General features: G+C 40.0%; 1 protein-coding gene across 1 annotated transcript in view; it reads left to right on the forward strand.

The window, feature by feature from the left end:
- LOC106873148 (trichoplein keratin filament-binding protein) overlaps positions 1-10585 on the forward strand; it is a 27854-nt gene that overhangs the window by 9830 nt on the left and 7439 nt on the right. Inside the window, exons 5-9 of the mRNA XM_052976759.1 lie at positions 391-501; positions 2280-2341; positions 5115-5196; positions 8326-8511; positions 10015-10158. Of these exons, the coding sequence (XP_052832719.1) occupies positions 391-501; positions 2280-2341; positions 5115-5196; positions 8326-8511; positions 10015-10158 (585 nt within the window). The remainder of the gene's footprint in view (positions 1-390; positions 502-2279; positions 2342-5114; positions 5197-8325; positions 8512-10014; positions 10159-10585) is intronic.

Genomic DNA, 10585 nt, shown 5'->3' on the forward strand with positions numbered 1-10585 from the left:
AGGAGAGAGTAGAGAGAAAGATAGATAGACAGGAGAGGAAGGAGAGAGTAGAGAGAAAGATAGATAGACAGGAGAGGAAGGAGAGAGTAGAGAGAAAAATAGATAGACAGACAGTGAGAGAAATGTTGGAGATGCATCAGGACCTACCCACGGGGAACATTATGGGAGTATAAGTGCTACAGAGGGGATAGAGGGTGGATGTTCCATAAGAGCGTGAAGGGAGATGTTTAGAGATGAGGGAGAGGTGGCTGTGGCAAATGATGGTGAAAGATATTGGAGGGACTGGGACAGGGATGTGGTAGTTGTGTGGTGTGAGGACATGGAGAGTGTATGGATAGGCACACGAGGGAGAATGGTTTGGTCTAAGAAATGTGGTTTACTTTTTAACAGGAAGAAGACTGGAAGCTGTTGTCCATGTTGGTAGACAGAGAGAAAGAACTTGAACAAATTGAAACAGCCAAGAGACAGGCAGCACTGAATGATGCCAAATGGATGAAAGAGGTAAGTAGCTGTAGTAGTAGTGGTAGTAGTAGTAGTAGTAATTGCTACTGTTGCTGCATACCCCCCACCCAGGTAGCTCTGATCCAGTAGATTTTTAATCAATGATATTCTTTTGTATCATTCTAATGTGATATGAGGGAAATTTGGCTGCTATTTCTAGCAGGTTGATCAAGCATCTAAGTGCTCCTTTGTCAAAAAAAAAAACTGTTACAGTGTTGTTATTGTTGTTGTTCAACCCCTTAGCATTTAAACTGGCCATATCCGACCCAAATATTCTACCCATTTTATGTTCAAACTGACCAGATCCAGCCTCTCACACCTATCCTATAAAGACCCTCTAAAGATAAACAATGACATCATCAAAATTTCAATAATGCAGGATTAATTCAAAATGATGTGAATTTGACAGAATAATCTGAGCACTAAAGGGTTAACCCTAGGCCAGCTCTGATCTATGTTCAGTGGTGTTCCTGCCATGGCCACTCTGACTTTTTTGTGTATCAGGGACTACATTATCCAGTGTCCTTCACAGGTGTGTGATTTTGCTGTTATTTCTAGCAAGTTAAACTGGCATCCATTAGCATCCTCATAAGTACTGCTATATTGTTGTTTAGCCCTAGGTCAACCTTGATCAAGCAATCAAGCAGATCTATGATTAAGAGCATTCCAACTGTGACCATCCCATCTTTTTCCAAAGAGCAAGGCAACAAAGTTTCCATTACCTAAATGTATCCAATTCTAAGATGGAGATTTGTGCAGGTGTGGCTATGTGGTAAGAAGCTTGCTCCCCAACCACATAGTTCCTGGTTCAGTCCCACTCCATGGCACCTTGGGCAAATATCTTCTACTATAGCCTCAGGCTGAGCAAAGCCTTGCAAGTGGATTTGGTAGATGGAAACTGAAAGAAGCCTGTTGTATATGTATGTGTGTGTTAGTATCTGTGTTTGTCCCTCACCACTGCTTGACAACCAGTGTTGGTGTGTTTACATCCCTGTGAACACCTCGAGAACCCTTCATTGGTTCATATAGCAGCAGTTCTGTGAGATGCAGGCAATGTAGTAGCCAGTACAAACAGGTTGTACAGAGGGAGATTTGGTTACTGCATTGAACAGGTCAGTGATAAACATGGTGGCAATTTTATTATACAGTCACCTATGTGCATGTATGTATGTGTTCATTTGTGTGTATTTGTATATGTGTGTGTAAATATGCAGGTTTGTTATCAACTTTGTTATAGGGTTGTGCCTTATGTTTGTATGTGTATATGTGTGTGTATAGTGTATATTATGTACACTTAGAGTCAACCTTGTGTTGCCTTCCGTATATGTGGTCATCATCATCATGGCACATGGGTTGGATGGTTTGACCAGGGCTGGCAAGCAGGAGAGCTGCACCAGGTTCCAGTCTGATTTGGCTTGTTTTCTACAGCTGGATGCCCTTTCTAATGCCAACCACTTTACAGAGTGTGCTGGGTGCTTTTATGTGGCAAGGCACACTTCCTGGAATCTTGCTGTGATGCAAACCAAACAAAATACATTTTGGCATCATGGAAAACTCCATGTTAAAGCAAAATGTTCACTTACACATAATACTGAGGATACCTGTATGTACATTTTATTATAGGGCGATCTGTGTGTGTGTGTGTGTGTGTGTGTGTGTGTGTAGTGTAAATATGCTGACTCTATGCAAAGATTTTGTGAAGGTGCATGGTTCAGTGATAGTGAGTTCTTCTTCTTCTTCTACTACTACTACTACTACTCCTCTGTTTCTTCTTTCAGGTTGTAGAGGAACAATTGAAAGTGGAGAAGCAACGAGAGGCAGAACTGGATCTCTTGTTTGAGTAAGTGATTGTATGATGCTCTCTTCTTTTTGCAGGTTTTTGCCCTGATGGTTTATGGGATTGAATGCAATTGTAATTCATTGAGTAGTAATTGTTTGTTTAAATAAATTTTAAATTACAGGGTGTTTGGGCTAAATTTGTCAGTTTGCTTAAAAGAAAAAGAAAGCACAATATCCCATCTGAAAATAAAAAAAATATTTAAGAAAAATAAAAAAAAATATCAACTAGATTATGACTGGGAGATAACAGTTTACTCAAAGTGGTCACCCTTGGCTCACCCTGGCCTCAAGATGACTCTGGAACTTGGCACATGTGTCCCTGGTAAAATCTTCAAATACCTCCTTGATCTTATCCACCAGCTTGGCCATAGTGTTGCAGGGAGAGTGGTTGGTGTCAGTAGGGGAATCTTGGAGCCATCTTGAAGCTATGTAGAAGCTGAGAGTGGTTACTCTGAGCAAACTGATTTCTCCCAGCCATAATCTATTTTTTAAGATACTTTTATTTTTTTGATGGGTTATTGTGTTTTCTTTTCCTTTAATGCAAACTGTCAAATTTAACCTAAATACCCTGTAATTCCAAATGCTGTTATGATTTTTGAAAGCAAGAATCTTATATGCACTAATGAATGCAGCAATTGCAAAGATATTCATATTAAACAAATTGGCATGCATTGTTAGAGAGGGCCTAGTCACTTGTATAGTTAACCAGGTTATCTAGGAAGGTGTCATCCCCAATGACTGGTGTAGTAGTTTTATAGTTAGTTGCTACAAGGATAAAGGTAATGGCTTACATAGAAACAACTACAGAAGTATCAAACTGTTGGACCAGGTCATGGAAGTTATAGAGAGGGTTATAGTCCAATTGATTAGGAACAGAATTAAACTAGATGAGAAGCAATTTAGTGCCTGGGAAGAGTACCACAGATGCTGTCTTCTAGTGAGACAGCTGCAGGAAGAGTATTAGGCCAAAAATAAACCATTGTACTTGGCTTTCATCAACCTGGAGAAAACTTTTGACAGAGTCCCTCGCTCTGTTATCTGGTGGTCTTTAATTAAGTTAGGAGTAGATGAGTGGCTTGTTAGAGCCATACAAACCATGTAGAGTGGAGCTGTCAGTTGGGTGAGAGTCAGCTGACAAATTTAATGTACAGGACTCAGTTCCCAGTCCCCTTTTTATTCATCATAGTCCTCCAAGCCATAAAGGAGGAATTTAAAACTGGTTGCCCATGGGAACTACTATATGATGATGATCTTGATCTTATAGCAGAATTTGTAGCAGAAATTCCAGGTATGGAAGAAAAATGTGGAATCAAAGTGCCTCAAAGTTAGCCTAGTATGTTGGAAAGGTGTTGGAAGAAATCTCATTCTTTGCACCTGTTGCAAGTTATGGACACATGAAAGGTGGGTTAACAGAGAAAGTTGTATTTGTATGTGACAGGTGCAGGAACAATGTGCACTAAGGACACATGGATATTAGACTCTCTGAATTACCCAGGATGTTCCCTTGAGGTTGTAGATAATTTCTGTTACCTAGATAATCAAATTAGCTATAGCAGAAGATGTTCCAAAAGTATTGTTGCTAGAATAAGAGTAGGATGGAGGAAGTTTCAAGAGGTATTACCTCTATTGGCAACGAAAGGCTTCTCTCTCAGAGTGAAAGGCAGATTGTGTGATGTTTGTGTACGACTGACTATGCTCCATGGTAGTGAGACATGAGCCCCGAATGCAAATGACATGTGTAGACTGGAGAGGAATGAAACTGAATGTTCCGATAGACATGCAACATCAGTGTATATGTGCTGAGAGAAAAGTTGGGCATAAGAGGAATCAGATGTAATATGCAAGAGAGAAGTCTATGTTGGTTTGGTCATATGAGATGTGTTTGAATGAAGACAGTAGTATAAACAAGTGCTGATTGCTTAAAGTGGATGGCACCTGCCGAAGAGGGAGACCTAGGAAGACTTAGGATTAAGTAGTGAGGGCCAATCTCAAGATGTTGGGCCTTACAGAGGAGATGACAATGGATTGAGATTATTTTGCATAATTTTTTTATATATTCTATCTGTATCATGGCTGTATTCCAACCCTGTTAAAATCCCATAAATGATAAGATACACATGAAAAAAACATCCACGAAACACATGCTGGATACATAAGTATGAATTCACAGATATGCATAAATATGGGTGTGCATGAGCGTTCTTGTGTAATGGAATTAATCTATGTTGAATGCAGATTCTTGCAAGCTCCAAGCTAATGCAAGGGAAATGAATATATATATATATATATATTCAAGACATGGATGAAATGCCACTAAACATTTTGTCCATTGTGCTAACAATTCTGCCAGCTTGCCTCCTTAGACTAGGACAAATATTAGTTCACTTGGAAATAAGTAAAGTTTGTGACAGGAAGAACGTCAGCCCACAGTTTCATTTGACCATGTAGGCATGGATAAATGGATGTCAGAACACGGTGTTGGTGGTGGCGGTGGTGGTGATGGTGGTGGCAGTGGCTGCTGCTGCTAGGGTAACAGTAGTGATGGTGGAGAGGAGGAAAAGGAGGAGATACTGGGAGAGGATTTACCCCTAGCATGAATCTTTATGCCATTATCTTAAAACTGACCAGTTGACTTTTACATAATGTGCATAATATCCTTAGCCTTCTGGGGGAAGCTGTTTAGGGCCTGGGATGATGAGATATGGTAAGTATGTAGATCCGTTTCTGTGGCATGGTGGACAGTTGTGAAACTTAAAGTATTTGATTAATTGAAGGGAGGAGGCTGCTCGGATGTGGAAGAAGAGAGAAAAGGAATGGGAACTAGAGAAACAAGCCAGAGAAAACCTTATGATTGAGGTAAATTGTAGCTTTCTATGTCTTTTTTCTATCTCTCTGTCTTTCCTCCTTTTTGTCTTTCTCTCTTTCTGTCCATCTATCTTTTTATCTGCCTCTCTCTTCTATCTATTTGTCTACCTTTCTATCCCCTTCTTTCTGTCTATATGTGCTCCACCCTGAACTGGAAGCATCCAAATTGGTCTTGTGGAACCCACTTCATGGTGATGTAAGAAGAGGAAAACATCACACATACATCGACAACTTGATCTCAGACTCTGGCCTAGAATATATCCAGGACCTCAAGCCAATGACATTGGACCGAGAAGTGTGGGCAGTGGACTTTCTTGCTGCTGGTCTTGGTTGGAACCCAGTCATAATAATAGAAAATTTCTTTCTGTCTACTTTTTTTATCTGTCTGTCTGTCTATCTTACCTCTTTTCTCTCTTTCCTTCTTTCTTTATCCATCCTTTTTTTATATTCTTTGTTTCTCATTTTCATGTTTTTGTTTTTGTCATGTCTGTTTGTCTGCTTCATGTATTTGTTTGTGCACATTTGGGGCTTCATATTTTATGTATGTGTGAGTGTGTGTATGTTTAATTCTTTATGGTTTAAGTGTATGTTTGTGCATGTATGTGTGTACATGTGAATATGTATTTAGTGCTTCAAGTTTTGTGTGTACATATATGTATGTGTCTAGTTAGGTGGGAAATTGGTGGAGTTGTTAAAGCATTGGACAAAACACCTTGCTGTGTTTGTTCTAGTTTTTTACATTCTGAGTTCAAATCCTGTTAAAGTTATCTTTACCTTTCATTGCTCCATAGTTGATTAAGTAATATACCAGTCAATGAGTGATGGACTGATAGAATTGTTAAAGTGTTGGACAACATTTACTTGTATTTGTCCCAGAGTGCCATGGTAGATGTGTCAAAACAAGATGGTATTTTATTAAAATATACTTCAAGGAATGCAGTGGAAAACCGCTTTGGGATTGACAATGACACATCATCATCATCGGATGTTTTGACAGGAGCTGGTCTCGGCAGAAGACTGCACCATGCTTCACTATTTCTTTTGGCATTGTTTTCACGGCTGGATGCCCTTCCTAACACCAACCACCCCACAAAGTTGATTGAGTGCTTTTTACATGGTGCCAGCACAAGTGAGGTCAGTGTTGGCATGGTTTTTTTTTACAGCTAGATGTCCTTCCAAACACCAACCACTTTATAGTGTGGACTGGATGCTTTTTATGTGGCACCAGCACTGGCAAGGTCACCAAGTAACTTGCAGGGCAAAGAATTTTGAGAGGGAAGGAGGAGGGGATCTTGTGTCAGGTGATGAATGGTTAGTGTAAGAGACAGAAACAAGTGTCTTGCTATAGAGGGAGTACATGGATACCTGGCGAGGGAGAGAGAGAGAGAGAGAGAGAGAAGTAACAAGAAAGAGGACAGAAACAGGTGTGCTGATGTAAAGGAGATACTTAATTACCTATTCAGAGGGAAGAGCAAGAGAAGGAGAGAGAGAGAGAGAGAGAGAGAGAGAGAGAGAGAGAGAGAGAGAGAGAGTGATCAAAATTGTGAATATGTTAATTGCTGTTGTATTTCATCTTCAGAGAATAACTTCTTTCAGATGAATGTGTATTTATAATGTTCTTGATCCATTAGCATGAAGGGGACTTTGGGACACCCAGTGTTTCAACCTTGTCGTCTCTCCTCAACCGAAGCTATTCTGGACTAATGAATCTAACAAGAATTTGTGGCTCTTGTTTATAAATTCGGCAAACAAATTATTTGCCGATGCAAGTTGATATCTATTAAACAATAACAAATTGTCGTGTATGGTCAACAGTGAGAATCAGAGTGATGACAAATGTATCACATTCTTAATATGTGACAATTTTTTTTTACAAGGATGACAGTCATTAGTATGCTGGGTAAAATGGTTAGTGGTATTTCATCTGTCTTTATGTTCTGAGTTCAAATGCTGTCAAAGCCGACTTTTGCCTTTCATTTTTCCGGGGTCAATAAAATAAGCTCCAGTTGAGTGATGGGGCTCATGTAATCGACTTACTCACTTCCCCCTAAATTGCTGGCCTTGTGTCAGAATTTGAAAGCAATTTGTGACAATTCATTATCAGTTGGCAGACGTCAGCAAATCATTTGTTAGATTCATTAGTCTTGAGTTGCTTTAGCTGAGGAGAAACAATAATGTCGAAAACTGGTTGTCCCAAAGTCCCCTTTTGCTAATGAATTGTGTGTCTAATGAACAACAGTCATCTGAATGAAGAAGCTGTTCTCCAATGACAAAATACAATAGTGATTAGCATATTCATGTCTGAAGCTGCCAGAACATATTGGTTTCAAATTTTGGCACAAGGCCAGCAATTTTGAAGGAAAGAGGTTGTGATGTATGGGTGCGAGTAGATGTAATCGCTTTACCTCGGTTTTCCTTCCTCGACTACGAGTCTGTCTTGCGGTATCTGATCCTTGTGGCTCGCCCGACCCGAAGACCACTAGAAATAGCAGCTGCTTCTCCCAACACCTAGACGATCGCTTGGCACGTCCTCTCGTCACAACAACCCCATTCGAAAAGGGCACGAAATCCCGATCGAGGCTCCCTCTGCCCTTCTTCATCTTCTGGTCAGCTCGCTGTTCCGGTCAGCTCCCCAGTCGCTGACGTCATACCACAGAGGTCATTTACATCAATTCCAGTGTCCAACTGGTATCTATTTCATCAACCTCAGAAGGATGAAAGGCAAAGTCAACCTTGGTGGAATTTGAACTCAGAATGTGAAGATGTATGAAATGCTGGTAAGCATTTTGCCCAGCATGCTAATAATTATGCCTGCTTCCTGCTTTTGTAAAGATGGATGATATGCTGTTAAACATTTTTCTCAGTGTGCCAACAATTCTGCCAGCTCACCAGAACATATTAACCCTTTTGATACCAATCTGCCTGAAACTGGTATAAACTTTTTCTGTGTGTGTGTGTATAAGCATGTTTCTAGTGTGTGTATGTATATATAGTGTTTATATGTGTGTTTGTGTGTGTGTATAGTGTTTATATGTGTGTGTGTCTATAGTATTTGTGTTTGTATGTGCGTGAGTGTGATTGTAAATGTTAATTGCTACAAGTAATGCATTCATTAATTAGGTTTTAAAGACACGTCAGAAACAAATGGAGGAAAAATTGGAGAAACTGAAAGAACTACAAAAGGAATCTCTACAGGAACGGGAAGAGTTACTTAAAGAGATGGAAATGGCCCAGCAACTGTCTAATAGAGAGAAGGATAGACTGGAAACGGCCCGTTCCACCCACCGGAAGACATTAGATGATCAGGTGAGGAATAGAATTGTTGAGCAACATTTTTGTTTTTTAACCCTTTTAGCATTCAGATTATTCTGTCAAATGTTCTGCTTCTTTCATCGTCATCGTCATCGTCATCGTCATCGTCATCGTCATCGTCATCGTCATCATCACCATCACCATCACCATCACCATCATCATCACCACCACCATCACCATCACCATCATCATCATCATCATCATCACCATCACCATCATCATCATCACCACCACCACCACCACCACCATCATCATCATCATCATCATCATCATCATCATCATCGTTTAACGTCCACCTTCCATGCCGACATGGGTGGAACTGCTTTATTTGCATCATTTTAAATTAATCATACAGTATCTCATAGCTTTGAGATTTTAATGATGTGACTTTATTTTTAGTATAACCATATAAGGTAGGTGTGAGAGTTCAGATCTGGCCAGTTTGAATATAAGATAGGCAGAATATTTGGACCAGATATGGCCAACTGAAATGCTAAAAGGTTAATGTTTATTTAACATTGATAAAAAGGAAAGAAATGAATGTTGTTGATGGTTTGTTAGTGTAGATTGTTGTTTTGTGGTAATATTTATAAAGCTTGCTTTGGATCCATGTGGTTTTGGGTTCAGTCCCAATTCTCCTCTAAGCTACATGGAGACTTAACTTAGAGGAGAATTGGAAGTTCCTGTGGGACAAGCTACTGAGGGCTATAGACCAAACTTGTGGCTGGTGTATATGGTGATGGAACAAGGAGGTAGACAATGCTATAAAAGAGACAGGCCTGGAAAGACTGGAAAAATGGTGGCAGCAGAGAATTATATTGGGTGGCCAGAAGGTAAGCTAGGTGTTTATATAGCAAAAGGAAAAGCAGAAATTAAGAGATTTGCCAATGTTCTACAGCGTGAGAATCAGAGACATGAGGTGTACTGGATAGCAAAGCAGAGTATCAAAGAGAATAAAGATGTGGTGGATGAGAAATGAGTGCAAATGGATAATGGTATGATTGCACTTAATGATTCAGAGACGAAAGATGCATGGAAGTGCAACTATGAAAGGTCACTAAATGTGGAGATTGCATGGGAGAAGGAGAGTTTTACAATTGTGGACCCAATTGAGGGATCAGCCATCAGTCTACAGCAGTATGATAGATAAGGTAATTAAGGATATGAAGACAGGGAAAGCCCCAGGACCATCGAGAATCAATGCTGAGATGCTTAAAAGTAGGATGCAGGTTAGTCACTAGTATACTTAATCATGCTATTCAGGAAGGTGTCATCTCCAATGACTGTCATATATCAATGCTATCATGTAGATTAACATTTAGAAATTCAACAGATCATGCATTCTTCAGTTCCTAATTGTAACATAAGACTCCTTATTCTTGTATTGCTGAATATAAAAAGGCTCTGACATAACTGAAAATACCTTTGTTGGTGCAATGGTTCACCTCTGAAAAGCAAATCATTTCTGTTTTTGTTATTTATTTGTTTCTTCTACAGGTTGAGCTACAGCGTCAAGAACTTGAATCTGCACAGCAAATCGAGAAACTACAATTAAATGAAGAGGAAGAAAATGACAAGTGGTACGATGCTGTTCTCCAAGAGGAAACTGAACGACGGAGGCAGAAAGGTTATGTTCCTCGAGTAAGTACAGTCCCTTCAACCACATATAGGCTGGAGCAGTGGATAGAACTTGTCTCTTCTTAATCCCTCTATCTTTTTTACACCCTCTGTCTTTTTACAATCTCTTCTTTTCCGTCGAGGGTTCCAGTTGATCCGATCAACGGAACAGCCTGCTTGTGAAATTAACGTGCAAGTGGCTGAGCACACCATAGACACATGTACCCTTAACGTACTTCTTGGGGATATTCAGCGTGACACAGTGTGACAAGGCTGACCCTTTGAAATACAGGTACAACAGAAACAGGAAGTAAGAGTGAGAGAAAGTTGTGGTGAAAGAGTACAGCAGGGTTCGTTACCATCCCCTGCTGGAGCCTCGCGGAGCTTTAGGTGTTTTCGCTCAATAAACACTCACAACGCCCGGTCTGGGAATCGAAACTGCGATCCTATG

The sequence above is a fragment of the Octopus bimaculoides genome, chromosome 25 (assembly GCF_001194135.2).
Source record: "Octopus bimaculoides isolate UCB-OBI-ISO-001 chromosome 25, ASM119413v2, whole genome shotgun sequence".
NCBI classification, from domain to species: domain Eukaryota; kingdom Metazoa; phylum Mollusca; class Cephalopoda; order Octopoda; family Octopodidae; genus Octopus; species Octopus bimaculoides.